Here is a 22,875-nt window from a genome sequence, read left to right as displayed (position 1 = left end):
CAGTAGCGCCTGTGTGTAGTGGATGGAGCTGGTTATTTGGAGCAGCACTGCAGAAATGGACAGAGCTGTGTACTTCCGATACTTCTCCTCCATAATGGTGGACCGGCATCCAGATATCTGATCATTGGTGGTCTAACTCCCCACACCCCCCGATCAGCTGTTCTGCAGTAGCGCCTGTGTGTAGTCGTCAGCTCCCAGGCCGGACAGCCCCTTTAAATAGCAGACAAGCATCGTAATCTGTGTCATCTGAAGACTGACAATAACATACATATAAATACATGTCGAAAATATTTAATTATGTATTTTCACAAATATAATAAAAATATTTACAATGGAATATCAATCTGGATCTTGGAATATCTGTCAATATGAAATGTAGATCTTAGGTCTTCTTAGTAGTAGAAACATCCAAATGCAGCAGCGACACAAAACAGATATTCCTGTAAATAACAACGTAAAGTTAGTGAATGACTATCCGGTATAATCAGCTCATAATCTCCACGTCTAAACTGTACTAAAGATAAAACCAAAGCAGTGCTTTCACATGCAGCGCGCTTATGGAAAACACCGCATCACTCTGCATCTTTCTCAGCTTTTTTTTGTGTTTTATGGGAAAAAATGAAACACAACAAACAATGGGGGAATTTATTCTTAGGCTGGTTTCACACGGGCGTTGCGGGAAAAGGTGCGGGTGCGTTGCGGGAACATGCGTGATTTTTCCGCGCGAGTGCAAAACATTGTAATGCGTTTTGCACGCGCGTGAGAAAAATCGGCATGTTTGGTACCCAAACCCGAACTTCTTCACAGAAGTTCGGGTTAGGTATTCTGTAGATTGCATTATTTTCCCTTATAACATGGTTATAAGGGAAAATAATAGCATTCTTAATACAGAATGCTTAGTACAATAGGGCTGGAGGGGTTAAAAAAAAAATAATAATAATTTAACTCACCTTAATCCACTTGATCACGCAGCCGGCATCTTCTTTGCTGTGCACAGGAATAGGACCTTTGATGATGTCACTGTGCTCATCACATGGTCCAATCACATGGTTCATCACCATGGTGAGGGACCATGTGATTGGATCATGTGATGTGACGTCACCACAGGTCCTTAGCTGGCAGCTCAACATTACAGAAGAAGACAGAGATCCGCAACTACGCGATCAAGTGGACTCATGAGTTATTTATTTTTTATTTTTAACCCCTCCATCACTATTTTACTTTGCATTCTGTATTCAGAATGCTATTATTTTCCCTTATAACCATGTTATAAGGGAAAATAATACAGATCGGGTCCCCAGCCCGATCGTCACCTAGCAACCATGCGTGAAAATAGCACCGCATCCGCACTTGCTTGCGGATGCTTGCGATTTTCACGCGGGCCCATTCACTTCCATGGGGCCTGCGTTGCGTGAAAAACGCAGAATATAGAGCATGCTGTGATTTTCACGCTACGCACAAGTGATGCGTGAAAATCACCGCTCATGTGCACAGCCCCATAGAAATGAATCGGTCAGGATTCAGTGCGGGTGCAATGCGTTCACCTCACGCATTGCACCCGCACGGAAATCTCGCCCGTGTGAAAGGGGCCTTACACTAGTAGTAATAAAACATCTGCTGCTCAGATGTGCAAAAATTATGAAAACAAATCTTGGCGCGTCAGGAGCTTGCCTAGATTTCTGGTGTCATTTACGCCAGTTTTCTGGTGAAGTATTATTAAATCCGTAGGGTAGGTCCTGGCCCGCTCACTTTGTGGAAAAGGAGGAAGAGTTGCACTGTTTTGCACAAAACAGGACTTGTGCTAAAATTTGTGACTTTTCTACATCAGAAAACTAGAGTAGAAACATTGATAAAATTCTGACAAATGTGTTTTTTTCACCTTTTGGTGCCTTTTTTGGCGTCAGTGGCTTTATTTTTTAAAGCTGCAGCATGCTTTAGGCATGGTGTCTTTCCAATAGCAGTCTCTATAAGACCAATAGAAAAACCCATCTTAGAAATCCAATAAATTGTAAAAAGAGCACCATAAACGCTTGCAAAAAGCAGTGAGAAATGTCTGTTTCTGCAATTTTTCTTTTTTTACAAGCAAAAAATAAATAAAAAATGCCTAAGGGTACTTTCACATGTGCTATTCTGATACAATTTAGATGTACGTTTTGCAGCAATACCAAATATGTGGGATTTTTCCATTAAAGATATTTTTTTCTTGAATAAATGTCGATTTTTTTAAGTTGCAAATTTTTTCCATAAAAGTAGTCCCGCAAGGACTTTGATCGATGACATAGTACAATGTACAACTTACGTAATGCGGTGTAGTGTGCTGTGAGTATGAAACAGACACGTAATCTGTTAGGCCATGCAGGCATGTGATTAAGGCTACATGCACACGACCGTGCTGTTTTTTGCGGTCCGCAAAAAACGGAAGCCGCCTGTGTGCCTTCCGCAATTTGCGGAACGGAACGGGCGGCCCATTGTAGACATGCCTATTCTTGTCCGCAAAACGGACATGCATCTTTTGCGGCCCCATTGAAGTGAATGGGTCCGCATCTGAGCCGCAAAAACGGCGGCTCGGATGCGGACCAAAACAACGGTCGTGTGCATGAGGCCTTACCTACAAAGATGCTTCTCTGGGTGCCTGCCCTCCTGTGCAGGTGCTGATAGCATTTAGCTCATGCACGGAAAGAGTTAGCATAATCTGCGCAGGTCCTGGATGCTTTCACCAGCGCCGGTGTAGAAGAAGACACAGCCAGGGAACTAGTCACATGGGTAAATAACACAACTGTTATCTTCTTCTTGAGAACCATGAACTGAACCCTGCTTAGGAAACACCAACCAAACTAAGGCTTTATTAAAATCTATACTCAATTCTTTTTAAAGAGACTGCTTATGGTAACTAAACTTTTGTATGAGTTTTTGTGAATGTGTCCCTAATGCCCTAATAACACTTTTTGTAATGTACTTCATTAATGTATTTTGTATTTTTATTCCACTTTTTCCTCCCTAAAACGCACCTTTCCCTGTGCGCTTAAAATCCACACTGCTCAGCGGTGTACGGAGTACGGAGAAAACATTTTGTGAATGGGGCCGCAGCAGCAGTGCGTACTATATTGCTGCTCCTGCCCGTGCCCCGCCAAGGTTTACTAACTCCTGGCATTGCACGTGGGTACTCTGCACCCATGTGCTATGCCAGGATTAGCGGAGCGGGCTCCTGCTTCGCTAAGATAAGAGTTGACATGCAGGACTCTTAGCTTAGCAAAGCAGGCAGAAGCAGAAGTACCCATGTGCTATGCCAGGAGTTAGTAAGCCTCCGGGGGGCACGGGCAGCAGCAGCAATGTGCGCTCCTGCCCGTACGCACTGCGGCTGCGGCCCCATTCATAAAATGTGTTCTCCGTACACCGCTGAGCAGTCAGCGGTGTACAGAGAAGTGGATTTTAAGCGCACAGGGAAAGGTGCGCTTTAGGGAGGAAAAAGTGGAATAAAAATACAAAATACATGAATAAAGTACATTACAAAAAGTGTTATTAAAGCATTAGGGACACATTCACAAAAAAATCATACAAAAGTTTAAAAATAAGTTGATCAAAGGTTGTGAGGAACAAGTTCCGTACAAAGTGATGACTGGGGTCAACTATAAGAAACTTCTCTTACATTCATGAAGATATCTTCAGCATAGTTATCCGTATCTGCATCCCAGAAGCATCTAGCAGCCATCCTGAAAACAGAATACATGTCATGTTACACTGCACGACCAATCACACAGCTACTGTATAGGATATGGAAACATGCTGCCGTATGAAGAAAGCTAATAGTTTATTACAAAGTGAATGAACAAAAGAGAAACAAATCCTTGATGTGACCACCCTACAAAACAGCCTCCACGTACACTCGCAGATCGTTTTTGATGTAATCCTAGACAGACTTGATGATCAGGGCTCTGTGGGGACCATATAATAACGTCCAGGACTCCTTGTTCTTCTTTACATTGAAGATAGTTCCTAACCCTTTCAGGACTGGGCCATTTTCTGTTTTTGCGTTTTAGCTTTTCACTCCCTGCCTTCCCAGAGCCATAACTTTTTTATTTTTCCGAACACGTACCTGTATAAGAGATTGTTGTTTGTGGGACTTTCTAACGCACCATTTACTGTTGCACACAATGTAGCAGAAAGCTGGAAAAAAGTTTTTACGGTGTTCCCTACGAGTTAAAACTGACCTGTTACCGTCATTTTCTGGGTCAGTATAATTACAATGATACCACATTTTATATAGCTTTTTTTTTGTGTTTTAATACTAAAAAAAACAACTGTGGAAAAGATTCATTTTTTCTATTCTGACCCCCCAAAACTTTTTTTATAGTTATGTCTACGGAGCTGTATAAGGGCTCATTTTTTGTAGGACTATCTGTAGTTTTTATTGATACCATTTTGGAGTTTGACTGACTTTTTGATCACTTTCTATTAAATTTTTGTGGGATGTGAAGCGACCAAAAAAATGTTGAATCAGACATTTGGATTTTTCTTACATTACACCGTTCGCTGTATGGAATGAATATTTTTGTATTTAAATTGTATGGGCATTTTGGGACATGACGATGCCTTGTTCTATTTTTGGGCTATTTACTTTTATTTACATTTTTTGGGGCATTTGAAGTTTTATATTTTTTTATTTTTAAAACTTTTTTTTATTAGATTTTTTTACTTTTTATAAGTCACCCTATGTGACTATAACAAGTAATCATTAGATTGTCATTGGCAGTTAGTAACAGATTTTTATCCATTATTAAATACACAATTCAGTATATTCTTTATTTTTTTGATTGTTCATTTATTTTTATTCTGGCAAAAGGGGGTGGTTTGAATTTTTATATATTTTTTAAAAGCCTTTTTTTATTATTTGGTGACGTCACTCAGGTCATCACATGATCCATCACATGATCTTTTACCATGGTGATGGATCATGTGATGACCGGAGTGACGTCACCAAAGGTCCTTTACCTGTAATTAATGCTCACCACAGGTCCTGTTCAGCAAAGGAGAGATGCCGGGCTACGCGATCAAGTGGACTAAGGTGAGTTAAATTATTTTATTTCTTTTTTTAACCCCTCCAGCGCTAGTTTACTATGCATTCTGTATTCAGAATGCTATTACCGGTATTTTCCTTTATAACTATGTTATAAGGGGAAATAATACAATCTACAGAACACCGATCCCAAGTCCGAACTTCTGTGAAGAAGTTCGGGTTTGGGTACCAAACATGCGCGATTTTTCTCACGCGAGTGCAAAACGCATTACAATGTTTTGCACTCGCGGGGAAAAATTGCGGGTGTTCCCACAACGCACCCGCACATTTTCCCACAACGCCCATGTGAAACCAGCCTAAAGGGATTCTGTCAGCAGGATTTACCCTACAGAGATATTCATATGTGCCCATCAGTCTCCTTGTTTTGTATTAAATGATCCCACCCTTAGGCCCCTTTCACACGAGCGTGACGGATTAGGTCCGTGAAACTCGCACTATTTTGCAAACAAGTTCAGTCAGTTTTGTCTGCGTTGTTCAGTTTTTTCCGCGCGGGTGCAATGCGTTTTTCACGCGCGTGATAAAAAACTGAAGGTTTAGGCCCCTTTCACACGGGCGAGTATTCCGCGCGGATGCGATGCGTGAGTTGAACGCATTGCACCAGCACTGAATCCAGACCCATTCACTTCTATGGGGCTGTGCACATGAGCGGTGATTTTCACACATCACTTGTGCGTTGTGTGAAAATCGCAGCAAGCTCCATTTTGTGCGTTTTTCACGCAAAGCAGGCCCCATAGAAGTGAATGGGGCTGCGTGAAAATCGCAAGCAAGTGCGGATGCGGTGCGATTTTCACGCACGGTTGCTAGGAGACGATCGGGATGGGAACCCGATCTTTATTATTTTCCCTTATAACATGGTTATAAGGGGAAAAAAAATAAAAAAATATATATATATATAATTTAACTCACCTTAATCCACCATGGTGATGGATCATGTGACGGACCATGTGATGAACGCAGTGACGTCATCAAAGGTCCTATTCCTCACAGAACAAGACAGAAGAGATGCCGGCTGCGCGAACAAGTGGATTAAGGCGAGTTAAATTATTATTATTATTCTTTTTTTAACCCCTCCAGCGCTATTGTACTAAGCATTTTGTATTCAGAATGCTATTATTTTCCCTTATAACCATGTTATAAGGGAAAATAATAAAATCTACACAACAACTAACCCAAACCCGAACTTCTGTGAAGAAGTCCGGGTCTGGGTACCACAGTCAGTTTTTTATCATGCACGTGCAAAACACATTGCACGCGCGCGATAAAAACTGAACAACGGAACGCAATCGCAGTCAAAACTGACTGCAATTGGGTACCTACTCGGGTTTGCCGCAACGCATCCGGACCTTATCCGGACACGCTCGTGTGAAAGAGGCCTTACTGCTCTGTGTGTCTTTTATTCGTCAAAAAAGCGATTTTATTGCTATGTACATTACCTTAATAAGGAGACCAAGGGGTTGTCCCACGATCCGTTGGAGCTCGGCCGCGCCCATCGTTCCAGAGCCCAGCACCGCCAACCAGTTAATTTATTCACCGCATATGCCCTGATGTCATTCCTTCCAAGTGCCACAATCTAGCGCAGGCGCAGTGTACACAGTAGTCTGCGCCCATGAGGACTACTGGCACAGGCTTCGTCGATCCAACTGCGCATGCGCCGTCTCCGTGCGCACTTAGCTGGCACCGGAAATGACCTTAGGATTCGGCGCAGGGAGCCGGCGCATGCACAGTTGGATCGACGAAGCCTGTGCCCGTAGTCCGCACGGGCGCAGACTACTGTGTACACTGCGCCTGCGCGAGATTACAGCGCTTGGAAGGAATGACATTAGGGCAAGTGCGGTGAATAAATTAACTGGTAGGCGGTGCTGGGCTCCGGAACGATGGGCGCGGCCGAGCTCCAACGGATCGTGGGACAACCCCTTGGGCTCCTTATTAAGGTAATGTACATAGCAATAAAATCGCTTTTTTGACGAATAAAAGACACACAGAGCAGTAAGAGTGGGATCATTTAATACCAAACAAGGAGTCTGGTGGGCACATATGAATAGCTCTGTAGGGTAAATCCGGCTGACAGAATCCCTTTAAAATGATTGCCCATTAGAATTTACTATTTAGAAGCTACATAAATGAACAAGACCACAGGCCAGTTACAGTGCCTATAGACAAGGCAGGGATGGCCACCATTGCTAAAGTCTAAGCATCTTTATGTAGCAAGGAACAGCCCCTTTGTATATCTCTTATATAGCTGAGGTGGAGCGACTGAACCGCAATATTCATGATTATGACATCTTTTCTTAGTACTGAGTGAAGTGTAGGAAGGATTTGATAGATAATAAAAGTTCACCTCTCTACTCAAAACAATGGGGGTCATTTATCAAACTGGTGAAAAGTAGAACTGGCTTACGGTAGTTGCCCATAGCATCCAATCAGATTCCTCCTTTCATTTTCCAAAGGAGCTGTCCAAAATGAAAGGTGGAATCTGATAGGTTGCTATGGGCAACTACGTCAGTTCTACTTTACATCAGTTTGATAAATGGCCCCTAATATCTGTATATAGTACTGTCAAAGTGTAGGCCTCTTCAGTGAGAATCACTCTAAAGCCATGGGAAAGGTGTAATCTTTGCTTGGTCATCCATCGAGTTCTCCAGAAAGACAGTTCCAAGGAGTCCATGGACAGTGAGGACAGCAGAAGAAACGGGAGAGGTTGGACTTCCCGTTCTTAGAGAACGAGAGGAACCAGACAGTGTGAGCCAACAGGGATACAATGCCTATCCCAGGAAGCCCTGGGGGTACCAGAGGTGGGACCTGCCCCTATCTGACTGGTAGCATTTAGGATTTTACCCATATATCAATAAATGTAAACCTTTAGATTTTGTGGTTGAATGAAACCATATTCTTAGAGTAAACTTTTGATGGCATATATTTCATGAATTACCGGTTTTAGTTATTTTTGTACTGCTTGTTGCTGTTTTAATGGTGAACTATACAATTTACTGTACTTACTTAACTCCTTCTCCTCTTTGCTCGCCGATCACAACTTGCACCACCATTTTATATCTGTCAAAACCCATTTCTTAAAAAAAAAAAAAAGCACAATACCAATTAATAAGTGACATTCATCTGAATATTTAGTAATGTTTCTCTTTGTAATGTAGCCTAATCCGGTTGTGAATTTGGTAGTTATGTCAGGTTTATGTACAGAAATATTGCAGGTTTTCTTTTCAGTTGTGTTGGTTATTTTTGCAATCAGAGGTCGCAATAACGCCTGTACAAGCGTCATAGAGGCCCGTACAGGCAGTTTTACTCCCTAAAAAACGTCTGATGCGTATGAATACGCACGGTGATTTCACTGCCATTCATGAGCGCTGTGAACGGCACAGGCAGCACAGCAATCCAATCACAAAGCTCCTCACAGTACAGAGCTTTATTAGAGAGGAGGCTGCTGATTTGTCAGTATCCACAGGCTGCCGTGCCATTGGCCGATCCTCTCACACCCCCTTCTCCCGCGCGCTGAACACACAGCAGCAGCGGCTGCTGATGAAGGGAAAGCGCGGCGGGAATGGAGCAATGAGAGAAGTGTCAGGCTTCTGCCCAGGTGATGTCACACCAGAAGTGCCCTGCAGGGAGCGCCATGTGGAGGTTTATCAATGGAAAACTAATAGCCAAGAGGCTAAAGAAAACCCTGCTCGAACAAGTGGATTAAGGTGAGTTTAAAAAATATATATTTTTAACCCCTCCAGCCCTATTGTACTATGCATTCTGTATTCAGAATGCTATTATTTTCCCTTATAACCATGTTATAAGGGAAAATAATACAATCTACACAACCTTGAACCCAAACCTGAACTTCTGTGAAGAAGTTCGGGTCTGGATACCACAGTCAGTTTTTTATCACGCGCGTGCAAAATGCGTTGCACCCGCGTGATAAAAACTGAACAACGGAACGCAATTGCAGTCCAAACTGACTGCAATTGCGTACCTACTCGCGCGGGTTTGCCGCAATGCCCCGGGACGCATCCGGACCTAATCCGGACACGCTCGTGTGAAAGAGGCCTTAATAAATTGCTTGGATCTTCTTCCAGTGAGCTTTTTATTAATGGCCGGTGTGTGAAACATTGATCTTTAGCAAATGGGCCCCAAAGTGCCATTTTGTCAGCATCTTCTGACACTAACAAAGTGCAAAGGTAAGTTAATAAAAAACAAGATGGCCTGAGTTCCTGTTGTCACTGAACAGAATACCACCAATATCTGTTTCGGGGGCTGATTATGTTACCTTTCAGTTTGTCTTTTATTGTCTCAGACAAGAAGCGCGTCAGCGGTGGAATTTCTTCAGGTATATACTGTTTGCTTTTCAGTTCTTCTTTCAGCACAGATCTTATACAGTCCTTTACTGCTGCCGCTCTAAACCTGGTGAGAAGACAGATGTAGGAGAACATGGGACTTTATTGCTAAAGGGATTTACCCACAATACAAATGTTCTCCCCTATCCACAGAAAAGGGGACAAGTATCTGATGAGTGCCGGTCCATCAGCTGGGACCCCCCTCTGATCATGAGAATAGGGGGGTAACCATTCTCCAGAATGAATGGAGCAGCAGGCCATTCACTCTCTATGGAACTGCCGGAGATAGGTGAGTACAGCCCTCAGTCATCAGAGTGCGCACGCTCCACTGTCGCTCCATTTACTCTCTATAGAACTGCCGGAGATGGGTGAGTACAGCCCTCAGTCATCAGAGTGCGCATGCTCCACTGTCGCTCCATTCACTCTCTATAGAACTGCCGGAGATAGGTGAGTACAGCCCTCAGTCATCAGAGTGCGCACGCTCCACTGTCGCTCCATTCACTCTCTATAGAACTGCCGGAGATAGGTGAGTACAGCCCTCAGTCATCAGAGTGCGCACACTCCACTGTCGCTCCATTCACTCTCTATAGAACTGCCGGAGATAGGCGAGTACAGCCCTCAGTCATCAGAGTGCGCACGCTCCACTGTCGCTCCATTCACTCTCTATAGAACTGCCGGAGATAGGTGAGTACAGCCCTCAGTCATCAGAGTGCGCACGCTCCACTGTCGCTCCATTCACTCTCTATAGAACTGCCGGAGATAGGTGAGTACAGCCCTCAGTCATCAGAGTGCGCACGCTCCACTGTCGCTCCATTCACTCTCTATAGAACTGCCGGAGATAGGTGAGTACAGCCCTCAGTCATCAGAGTGCGCACGCTCCACTGTCGCTCCATTCACTCTCTATAGAACTGCTGGAGATAGGTGAGTACAGCCCTCAGTCATCAGAGTGCGCACGCTCCACTGTCGCTCCATTCACTCTCTATAGAACTGCCGGAGATAGGTGAGTACAGCCCTCAGTCATCAGAGTGCGCACGCTCCACTGTCGCTCCATTCACTCTCTATAGAACTGCCGGAGATAGGTGAGTACAGCCCTCAGTCATCAGAGTGCGCACGCTCCACTGTCGCTCCATTCACTCTCTATAGAACTGCCGGAGATAGGTAAGTACAGCCTTCAGTCATCAGAGTGCGCACGCTCCACTGTCGCTCCATTCACTCTCTATAGAACTGCCGGAGATAGGTGAGTACAGCCCTCAGTCATCAGAGTGCGCACGCTCCACTGTCGCTCCATTCAGATGATGGAAAAGGATCCTGTTCTTGTAATCCGCAGTCAGACCCCCACCAGGCAGATACTTATTACCTATCCTGTGGATATGCCTCCCAAACCAGGGGCAGCATGACAAGCTGCAGTTTAAAAAGAAAAACTGGCACAGAGACAATAGTCGGGTATGTGGCTTCTTCCTGCCCTGCTGATTGAGAGACGTCTGCCTATACGCCGCTAAGGAGAGACCTGTCAGTCAAGCCCAGCAAGGTAACCACATCGCGGATTCTTCTCCTCGCGCCCAACTCATTTTCTCTCAAACGAAACAGCATTTCAGAGAACGACACTGCTGAGCGCACAGGCTGCCGGGGCAGAAGCTCTGTAATGTGCCATTTATAATACTACTAGTGTACTCTTACGTGGCAGAGGTTAGGTTTGACTGGTACCTCTGCATTGTGATCAATCACAGCACTTGCCTCTAGAATATTACTGTATTTTCCAGACTATAAGATGCACTTTAGGTTTAGAAAAATAATTTCTCTGCTATATGCACACACACACACAGGTCTGCTTAATACACACAACAAACACGGCTCTACTACATGCATACAACAAACACAGCTTTACTACATGCATACAACAAACACGGCTCTACTACATGCACACAACAAACACGGCTCTACTACATGCACACAACAAACACGGCTCTACTACATGCACACAACAAACACGGCACTACTACATGCACACAACAAACACGGCACTACTACATGCACACAACAAACACGGCTCTACTACATGCACACAACAAACACGGCACTACTACATGCACACAACAAACACGGCACTACTACATGCACACAACAAACACGGCACTACTACATGCACACAACAAACACGGCACTACTACATGCACACAACAAACACGGCTCTACTACATGCACACAACAAACACGGCACTACTACATGCACACAACAAACACGGCTCTACTACATGCACACAACAAACACGGCTCTACTACATGCACACACACAGATCTGCTACATGCACTCAACAAACACAGATCTGCTACATGCACACCCACAGCACTGCAACACCCACACTTCCTGTCTGGCCGTGCTCACTGGTGACATCACCAAAGGTCCTTAAGCTGCAATTGGTAGCTTTCATCCCAGTAACTGCAGTTCAGAGACCTTCAGCTCGAGGTGGAGTCCTCTGCTGCGCTGCCTGTGCTGAACCATGGTTCAGCCTCCTCTCCTCACAGATCAGTGTCGGGCAGGGTGAGAGAGAAGTGTGCAGACGCATATCTCTCATTGATCCAGCAGAGCCCTGTATGAGCTCCCTGACAGATCATTAAGGAACCTGTCATCAACTTTATGCTGCTCATACAAACGGCAGCATAAGGCCGAATGCACACGGCCGTATTCCACGGCCGAGAGCGGTCCGTGGTATGCCGGGGTGGATTCCTGTTCAGAGCAGGAGCGCACGGAGTCATTGGTTGCTATGACGCCGTGCGCTTCATGCCGCCGCTGCTGTACAGCAATACACTATACGAGTGTATTACTCTAGTGCAGCGGCAGCATGAAGCGCACGGCGTCATAGCAACCAATGACTCCGTGCGCTCCTGCTCTGAACAGGAATCCACCCCGGCATACCACGGACCGCTCTCGGCCGTGGAATACGGCCGTGTGCATTCGGCCTAAAGTAGAGACAGGTGAGTTGATTTCAGCGGTCTGTCATTTATAAGTTAAAAGTATGTGGTTGCCGAGAACCAACATCACAATCATTGCAGACTGGGCCTGGAAAAGAGTCCCGGCCACCTGAGAAGAGTCCTGGTTATTCATGAATTCTTGCTCTCCCTGCTCACCTGCTGATGACTGACAGTCTTCTACCTAGTTCTCTCTCTTTCTCTCTAGGAGAGAACTGCCAATCATCAGCAGATGGGCGGAGAGCAGGAGATTATGGATAACCAGGACTCTTCTCAGGTAGATTTGACTCTTTTCAAGGCCTGGGCTGCAATGATTGTGATGCTGGTTCTCAGCAACCTCTTACTTTTAGCTCATCAGTGATACACCGCTGAAATCAGTGCGTCTGTCACTACGTTATACTGCCCTCAGTGAGGTCAGCATAAAGCTGATGACAGGTTCCCTTTAAGGAAGCAGTCAGGGAGGTCTGGCACTGCAGGAGCAGCACCCTGCCTGCTGACTAAAAGATGCAGGAACTTTTTAGCAAGATTTTTTTTCTTGTATCTGGTCTTTATGCAGTTCCCTCATATGGTAAAACTATTTTCACACGTATTATGCAAGCTTGGCATGTTAGCCAGCAAAAGTAAGACAAGCTAGATTCCTGTGCTGGTTCACATATGTGTGGCTCACATTTAAAAGGTGCGGGTTCCATAATGTAAGAATATAGGTGTTGTGTTAGGCTGGGTTCACACGAGCGTGTCCGGATTAGTTCCGGATGCGTCCCAGTGTGTTGCGGCAAACCCGCGCGAGTAGGAATGCAATTGCAGTCAGTTTTGACTGCGATTGCGTTCCGATGTTCAGTTTTTATCGCGCGGGTGCAATGTGTTTTGTACGCGCGTGATAAAAAACCGACTGTGGTACCCAGACCCGAACTTCTTCACAGAAGTTCAGGTTTGGGTTCGGTGTTGTGTAGATGTTATTATTTTCCCTTATAACATGGTTATAAGGGAAAATAATAGCATTCTGAATACAGAATGCTTAGTAGGTGATCAATTGAGGGTTAAAAAATAAAAAAAAATTAACTCACCTTCTCCTCTTGTTCGCGTAGTTCTCCCGGTCTTCACGCGGTGATGTACCATGTGATTGGAGCATGTGATCTGACGTCACCAAAGGTCCTTTAGCCCATAGTTCATCTTTTTAAAGAACTGAAGACCGGGAGAACTACGCGAACAAGAGGAGAAGGTGAGTTAATTTTTTTTATTTTTTAACCCTCAATTGATCACCTACTATGCATTCTGTATTCGGAATGCTATTATTTTCCCTTATAACCATGTTATAAGGGAAAATAATACAGTGTATAGACTGTCACCTAGCAACCGTGCGTGAAAATCGCACCGCATCCGCACTTGCTTGCGGATGCATGCGATTTTCACGCAACCCCATTCACTTCTATGGGGCCTGCGTTGCGTGAAAAACGCAGAATATAGAGCATGCTGCGATTTTCACGCAACGCATAAGTGATGCGTGAAAATCACCGCTCATCTGAACAGCCCCATTGAAATGAATGGGTCCAGATTCAGTGCGGTGCAATGCGTTCACCTACCGCATTGCACCCGCGCGGAAATCTCGCCCGTGTGAACGCAGCCTTAGTGCGGCGTAACTGTGCTCAGTATAGGAAACACCAAGTCATTATTTCTCACACCCTTCATATCGTTCTTCACTTGGTAAAAAATCTAAGTAACACATGAGCACAGCGGCCGAGCACAGCGGCTCTTTAACGCGACTTCATCATCATTCACTATTTCCTTCTTCCGCGCTCAGTACATTTATTTTTTGGACTGGTGTATTACTGATCTGTATAGAGAATGTTACTTGGATACCTTTACTGTATATACGGTATATCATCGCTGCCATGACCTGACGGCCGTTCCGCTTGGCATGCACCCATAGACTCCAATGAATGGGTCCGGGTCGTACACTGTGCAAGAATAATGCATGCTGTGTACATTGATCCACTGACCGCTGCGTATACGGATAGCACATGTTGTGGGAATAGACCCGGACACGTTCCAGTAATTAACAGCAAATAGAAAATATATAAGGACACAGAATAGAGGAGGGGGGTCTTTGTTCTTTATGATTTTATTGGGTCGAAACATTGCTATCGTTCATGTGAATAAATGTGGTCTTTTTATCATCTGGAGTGCTGCTATTGTTTTCTTCAGCAAGGAATGGGTTATTAAATAAGCAGTCTCACCATTATTCACTCCCAGAATCTTTTGTTGTTTGGAATCTTGTCAAAAAATTCTCCAGTATCACTGGTAAAGAGGAGCGGTCACCACTGGTTAATAGCTTCATGTATCCCCCATGTAATAGCAATTCTGGAGCATCTATTCTTATGGCTCTATGTTGTGCCATTCCTGTATTATTTCTACTAGAAGTTATGAATGAATTACTAGACGTGTGCAGTAAGGGTACAGAGGGGTGTTACCAGTTGGGGGTGTACCTGCACAGTGTGATGCTATCCAATAAGTGCTGCCATTGTCAGACTAGCAGGTTTCCATGGTTACGACCACCCTGCAATTAATCAGCGGTGGTCGTATTTGCACACTATAGGAAAAAGTGTTGGTTTCTCTGGTGACCAGCACCGTGGGAGCTCACATAGGCTAGTGCTTTTTCCTGTAGTGTGCAAGCACGACCACCGCTGCTGGATTACAGGGTGGTCATAACCATAGAAACGAGCAGTGTATAATGTGATGGAAAAATGAATCCCTCCAGCAAAGGAGACAATATGGACCATCACAATACATTAGTAAGTGCCTTGTATTAGCATTGTCTACATGATAAATGCCATTTGCTGAAGTGAGACAACCCTTTAAGTTTAACACTTCTGAGACAGTACTCCACTTTCTACACCGTTCTTTTACGGTCACTTTCTAGAACATTGCAGTTTATAACTCTGGCTTGAAATCTTTTTGACGGGCTTACAATGACCACTTTCTCATCCACTTTTTAAAACCGGAGTGAGCGGTGTAAAAATGCAAAGTGTGACATATTTTTGTGCAAATAAGGCTACTTTCACACTATCGTTTTTGCTGGATACGGCAGGGATCAGCGAAAACGCTTCCGTTACTGATAATACAACCATCTGCATCCGTTATGAATGGATCCAGTTGCATTATCTTTTACATAGGCAAGACGGATCCGTCATGAACTCTATTGAAAGTCAATGGGGGACGGATCCGTTTTCTATTGTGTCACAGAAAACGGATCCGTTCCCATTGACTTGCATTGTGAGTCATGCCGGATCCATCTTGCTCCGCATCCCATGATGAAAAGAAAACTGCAGCATGCTGCGGTTTGCTATCCGGTAGGGGAACGGAACAGAATGCATTTTGGAGCTTTCCGTTCTGTTCAGTTACGTTTTGTCCCCATTGACAATGAATAGAGACAAAACGGAAGCGTTTTTTTTCGGTATTGAGACCCTATGACGGATTTCAATACCGGAAAACATTAACGCTAGTGTGAAAGTATCCTTGCTGTCACAAAGCCCTATTTTGGTAACTTTTTGAAGCCAGAATTCTGAAATGCAGGACTTCATACTTCCCCCAGTCTGTTTTTGTGGTACTTTTTTAGGATTGCAAAAAACAACCTGAAATAGTTTTTTTTTTGCCTGTGTTTTTAGGTCACACACCTTTTTCAGGCATTTCCTTCTTTATGGAGTATTCTATAGGAACATGCCTGAAAAAAAGCCACATCCAAGTACCAAAAATATCGCAACGAAAGCAAAGAAAAACACCACAAAATACATACGGTGGTGTGCATGAGGCCTAAGGCCCGGAGTACACCTAGGAGATTATAGGGGAGCAGAAATGATCTGTCGGTCCAGCTGACATTAAAGGGGGTTTTCCAGAAAGATTTATTTTTTATTTTTTATTAAGAACAGGGGTCAGAAAGAGTTAAAATAAAAACAGAACATTGCCACCACCAATTCGCGCTGACATTGACACTGCCCCTTCAAACCTGCATTCCTTAAAAAATTATAATAATAAAAAAAATCCCTGGAAAACCTCTTTGAAGTGGCGCCGTCAGACTATGCTGACATGTTTAGGGCCACATAGTATGGGGACAGGTCGGCTCCGTTATTAATCCAAAACACAGAAAAATATCGTACCCTTTGTTTGGCTACTAGAGCGGACTTATGCGTTCACTGTATTTATCAGGGGAGCGCACTGATGGCGGATATGTATAGATGCACATACAGCGACAGGAGACAAGAGGGTACGGCTGTGCGGCAATTTGGGGCACAACATGTATCGTGGTTAGCACGGCAGCCATAGAAATGAATGGGACTCACACGTTTCCTGTGACCCCATAATCCCAGAGCCACGCTGCAATCCTTTCTTTTTTATGAACACCCTTCTACACAGCATGCCCAAAATCATCGTGTGCCTATTCTAGTGATCATGGTGGGGCCTCCTGCAGTCAGTTATCACTGTGGATAGGTGATCAATATCCATTGTGGGACAAGGAGATAGATAGATAGATAGATAGATAGATAGATAGATAGATAGATAGTACATGATAGACAGACAGATAGATAATAGATAGATGTGATTAGATAGATAGATAGATAGATAGTACATGATAGATAGATAGATAGATAGATAGTACATGATAGATAGATAGATAGATAGATAGTACATGATAGACAGACAGATAGATAGATAATAGATAGATAGATAGACAGATAGATAATAGATAGATGTGATTAGATAGATAGATAGATAGATAGATAGATAGATAGATAGATAGATAGTACATGATAGACAGACAGATAGATAATAGATAGATGTGATTAGATAGATAGATAGATAGATAGATGTGATTAGATAGATAGATAGATAGATAGATAGATAGTACATGATAGATAGATAGATAGATAGATAGATAGATAGATGTGATTAGATAGATAGAGTCCCCATTCCCAGGAGTAGTACGCGCCCCTTCCTCCCGCCTGCACCGACAGCATGCACCGGCAGACACCATGGGCTGCACTTACTTGTGTTGGAAGTTGGGCCTGATGCTGTAGGAATTATCGCCGCTTTCCTCCATGACGATCCCGGGTCCTGATACGCTACTAGGCTCCCAGCAGCGTGCCCATCACCATGGTAACCATCGCTAAGTTCGTCGCTTCCGGTTCCAGGGGACGGAACACTTCCGGTGTCCTGCAGCTTAGAACTGGTCGGAGGTGTAGTCCCAGCTGATGGTCTCCGGCATGATGGAGCTGTGTGGCTTCTCTGCAGAACTGGCTTGTTCTGAGCGGGACACCATTGATCTGCAGCGGAGTGGGCTTTCTAGACCTGGTGACGCAGCTGGGCCGGCATGTGTGTGAACGTGACTCTGATCCCTGCTGGAAGGCGCGTCTTTTCCTCCGACTCTGAACCGAGAATGTCTCCTTCTCGCCTTGTGAATGTCCCTCTGTTACCAGGCCATCTGGATTATTTAGTGGATTACCAGTTTGGACATTCACATGATTTTATTAACATTATTAGGCCTCTTTCACACTACCGTTTATTTTCCCCCGTTTTGCGGGCCGTTTTTTTACGGTCTGTATACGGAACCATTCATTTCAATGGTTCCGCAAAAAAACGGAATGTACTCCATATGCATTCCATTTCCATTTTTCCGTTCCGTAAGAAAGATAGAACATGTCCTATTATTGCCCGTAAATCACGTTCCGTGGCTCCATTCAAGTCAATGGGTCCGCAAAAAAAACAGAACACTTACGGAAATGCATCTATATGTCTTCCGTCGTTTTTGTGGAACCATCTATTGAAAATGTTGTGCCCAGTGTAATTACTGTATAGTGTATATGCCATACGGAAGAACGGAAACAAAAAAACTGAACAACGGATCAGTGAAAAATGGGCCGCAAAACACTGAAATAGCCATACGGTCGTGTGAAAGAGGCCTAAAGGGGTTGTCTGAGATAATTACATCTTCACGAGTCATTCATGAGCCTCGGGGGGGGGGCTGCCGAGGTGAAAATAAGGGTTGTCCGGGTTCAGCTCTGAACCCGGACAACCCCTTTAATACCAGATCATGTATTGGGGGAAAAAAGCAATTCCTCTATTGTTTTTAGAGTTTTGTATTTACAGCATTCACTGTGCACTAAGTGACATGACAGCCAAATTCTGCAGATTAGTACGATTACTGCAATAGCAAATATATATTGTTTTACTACTAAAAAAATAAAAACCTTTGAAAAAAAAATCTCCTTATTCTACAGAGCTTGTTTTTTGTTGGGCAAACTGTAGCTCTTATGGGTACTATTTTGGGGTAAATGTTGGTTTCTGATCCCTTATTACCTCTACAGTAGGTAATAATGACATGATCCAGCACCAGGTTCCTGTCAGGCTGCTCAGCCATGACAACATATCATAGGCAGGATCACATCATCACCATCTATTGTAGGGCAAAGTTATGATGGAGTGATTTTTTTTCTATATGCCATCATGCTGTCTGACAGATGCACAGTGTATACTGAGACCTCGCTCACCCCCCAAGCAGCTCTGCAAATGGATGCAACCATCCTATTCATATTCTAGGACAAGTTACTGGAGGCCATCTTGTATAAGTACCAGGGGATCAAACTTTGCGATTTCATCGTGGGGGGTCTGATTGGAGGAGAGAGGAAGTCCCCTCCCTTTGTCTGAAAGTTCATCCCTGATAGTGTCAGCTGTATAATACAGTCAGCTCCATCCATACCCTGCCTGCAAATGACATACATGTACGTCACTGTACATTAAAGGGGTTGTCCGCTTTTTTATATGGGCACGTTATTTTAGACATACTTATTAAGCAAGTAAGCTAAAGTCTGCCAAGAGAGCATGGCTTACAAACCAACCGATAGATGGTATTAAAGGGAACCTGCCGCTTGTGCTATGCTGCCTTCAGTGGACAGGCAGACCCGCTAATTTCAACTGTATGTCGGTGCTGTGATGGCAATCATTACTTTATAGCGCTGATCTGCCGAAGCCTGCGGCGCATGCCAGCTCTGTGAGAGAGATGAGTCAGATGCTGCTTCCTGTCCCCGCCCTCCACCTCTTGACAATGAGTGACATAGGAAATAAACCTGCCAATCATTGTCCGGGGACAGGGAGCAGCATCAGACTGATCTCTCTCACTGAGCTGGCATGCGCTGCAGCCGTCGGCAGGTCCGTACTCTAAAACGACTGACTGGCATCACAGCCATGACGGCCCTCTGATACGCTGCAGCATAGTGCGTCTGATAGTCTATACCTGTGCATTAAGTTTATCATCAGCCCCTGCGATAAATCTGGTGCGGTGTCTAGGCTCTGTGTGTAAGGAACATTTTAGGGTCTTTTGCAGTCAGAATTTGGCTCAGGCTCCATGCCACATAGCCATTAAAGGGGTTATCCGACCCCTGAAATGGCCCCATATGCCCGGGCCCCTCACACACAATGTACTTGCCTGGCTCCTCAGCACCCACGATGCTTCTGATGGCCGCCGCTGTCATGCAGATGAAAACATTCGGGAGGGGGGGGACAGCCAATGGCAGGTGGTGACGGGGACGAGCCTCCCTAGCCTCACCCTCGATGCAAAGGAGGCTCATCCCCATCATTGGCTGCCCCCCCAAATCTAAATTTTTTTTCACGCGACAGGGAGATGCAGCGGCGGCCGTGCAGGCTTCAGAAGCGACGTGGGTGCCGGGGAGCCAGGCAAGTACATTGTGTGTGAGGTGCCCGGGCATATGGGGGGCCATTTCAGGGGTCAGATATCTCATTTAATGGCTTTGTGGCATGGACTCTGCACTGATTTCTGACTGCAAAATACCCTGAAATGTAGACCACTTTGGCAGATGCGCAGTGCTGCGCTGAATATCTTAGGTCTCAGTCACACTATGCAGTTAAAAATATCAAGTTTTTTTTAGTTGCATTTCTTGTAAAACCATATAATGCCCTATCCATCCTGTTTATGCCATGTGGACTGGAAAAGGTCTCACAAGGACAACCCCTGTCCATGTGCATCTGGACTTCATAAAAAGAGCCCCCTGCTTTTCACCAGCCCCCTTTATGAGCCGCTCTTGCAGATTACATGGTCGGCCACACACAGGATATAAATGACCGGCATGTATACTGCATTTCCCCTTCGCCGACTGCTGCAGGAAAATTTATGGAGTCTTCAAGCAATAGTGGCTGGGGGAAATCCGATCCTGACTGCTGTTCACATGTAGCCGTTTTTTGTCTGACATGTGGTACGTATTTTGACTCTGCAGCCCATCAAGTCCTACTAAGGATTTCCTTTACAATGCTTAGGGTGAAATCTGCGTCAGAATCCACACATAAAGGCCTCTTGCACACGAACGTTGTGTGCCCATTCCCGGCCCGTGTGCACTCCACACTTGAATGGGCCCGCAATCACGGAGATGCGGAACGGAAGCACGGATCGGAACCCCACGGAAGCACTACAGAGTGCTTCCGTGGTGTTTCTGTCCGTGCCTCCGCACCGCCAAAAAAATAGAACTTGATCTATTTTTTTGCGGTGCGGACGGATCATAGTATATAGGGCTGAAAAAAGACATCTGTCCATCCAGTTCGGCCTGTCATCCTGCAAGTTGATCCAGAGGAAGGCAAAAAAAAACCTGTGCAGTGCTCCAGCCTAAAAAAAATAAATCAAATTTTTAGTCGCCAAATCGAAACTGAATCAAAATTTTGGTATCGTGACAACGCTACGCCGATCAGATCGGCGTAGGGTTGTTTTGAAACCAAAATTTTGATTCGCTTTCGTCACCATAAAAAAGTATTGCGATACTCAATACCGCGCAAAAAAAAAAAAACACCCAAAAAAGCTGCGTGCATTTCGCATTTTATAAAACATTCGGCCCATAATAGAACAGTCCTATGCTATTTTTTGGGGTGACAAGGTGACTAAAAAATGGCGAATGCTCACCGCATAGGAGATATTTTTGAATAATTTAATAGTTTGGACAGCGCTATGTAATATGTTTATTTATTTATTGTTTATATATTTTATATGTAAAATTGGGAAAGGGGGGATTTAAACGTAATATTTTAGGGTACTTTCACACTAGCGTTTTTCTTTTCCGGCACTGAGTTCCGTCACAGGGGCTCTATACCGGAAAAAAACTGATCAGGCATATCCCCATGCATTCTGAATGGAGAGTAATCCGTTCAGTTTGCATCAGGACGTCTTCAGTTCAGTCATTTTGACTGATCAGGCAAAAGATAAAACCGCAGCATGCTACGGTTTTATCTCCGGCGAAAAAAAAATGAAGATTTGCCTGAATGCCGGATCCAGCATTTTTCCCCATAGGAATGTATTAGTGCCGGATCCGGCATTCAGAATACCGGAATGCACCCGCACTAAATCCGGACCCATTCAATTCTATGGGGCTGTGCACATGAGCGGTGATTTTCACACATCACTTGTGCGTTGCGTGAAAATCGCAGCATGCTCTGTTGTGCGTTTTTCACGCAACGCAGGCCCCATAGAAGTTAATGGGGCTTTGTGAAAATCGCAAGCAAGTGCGGATGCGGTGCGATTTTCACGCATGGTTGCTAGGAGACAGTCTATTCACTGTATTATTTTCCCTTATAACATGGTTATAAGGGAAAATAATAGCATTCTTTAATGCAGAATGCTTAGTAGAAGGTCAATATAATAAACATTGGTGGCGCAGTGCGCCCCCCCATCACCCCAATATAATAAACATTGGTGGCGCAGTGCGCCCCCCCAACACCCCAGTATAATAAACATTGGTGGCGCAGTGCGCCCCCCCATCACCCCAATATAATAAACATTGGTGGCGCAGTGCGCCCCCCCATCACCCCAGTATAATAAACATTGGTGGTGCAGTGCGCCCCCCCATCGACCCAATATAATAAACACTGGTGGCGCAGTGCGCCCCCCCATCACCCCAGTATAATAAACATTGGTGGCGCAGTGCGCCCCCCCATCACCCCAATATAATAAACATTGGTGGCGCAGTGCGCCCCCCATCACCCCAGTATAATAAACATTGGTGGCGCAGTGCGCCCCCTCAATATAATAAACATTGGTGGCGCAGTGCGCCCCCCTCAAAATAATAAACATTGGTGGCGCAGTGCGCCCCCCCATCACCCCAGTATAATAAACATTGGTGGCGCAGTGCGCCCCCCCTCAATATAATAAACATTGGTGGCACAGTGTGCCCCCCCCCCCAATATAATAAACATTGGTGGCGCAGTGGGCAGTGCCAATGAGGGTTAAAAAATAAAAAAATAATTTACTCACCTCCTCCAGTTGATCGCGTAGCTGCCGGTCTCCTGTTCTTACTTCTTTCTTAAGGACCTGTGGTGACATCACTGTGCTCATCACATGATCCATCACCATGGTAATGGGCCATGTGATGAGCTCAGTGACGTCACCACAGGTCCTGAAGAAAGAAGTAAGAACAGGAGACCGGCAGCTACGCGATGAACTGGAGGAGGTGAGTT

At 44.8% G+C, this 22,875-nt stretch overlaps 1 protein-coding gene across 1 annotated transcript; it reads right to left on the bottom strand.

The window, feature by feature from the left end:
* Positions 1–275: 275 nt before the first annotated feature.
* DYNLT2B (dynein light chain Tctex-type 2B) lies at positions 276–17,897 on the bottom strand. Its single transcript, XM_040431084.1, has 5 exons — positions 17,415–17,897; positions 9,342–9,475; positions 8,072–8,141; positions 3,647–3,710; positions 276–440 (listed from the first exon to the last, which is right to left on the bottom strand). Exons 1-5 carry the CDS (start codon positions 17,465–17,467, stop codon positions 393–395), a joined length of 369 nt encoding a protein of 122 aa, XP_040287018.1. The 5' UTR covers positions 17,468–17,897; the 3' UTR covers positions 276–392.
* Positions 17,898–22,875: the final 4,978 nt, after the last annotated feature.

The sequence above is a fragment of the Bufo bufo genome, chromosome 4 (genome assembly GCF_905171765.1).
Source record: "Bufo bufo chromosome 4, aBufBuf1.1, whole genome shotgun sequence".
NCBI lineage: Eukaryota > Metazoa > Chordata > Amphibia > Anura > Bufonidae > Bufo > Bufo bufo.
The sequence above is the reverse complement of the archived record's forward strand: the minus strand, read 5'-3'. Positions and strand labels throughout refer to the sequence as shown.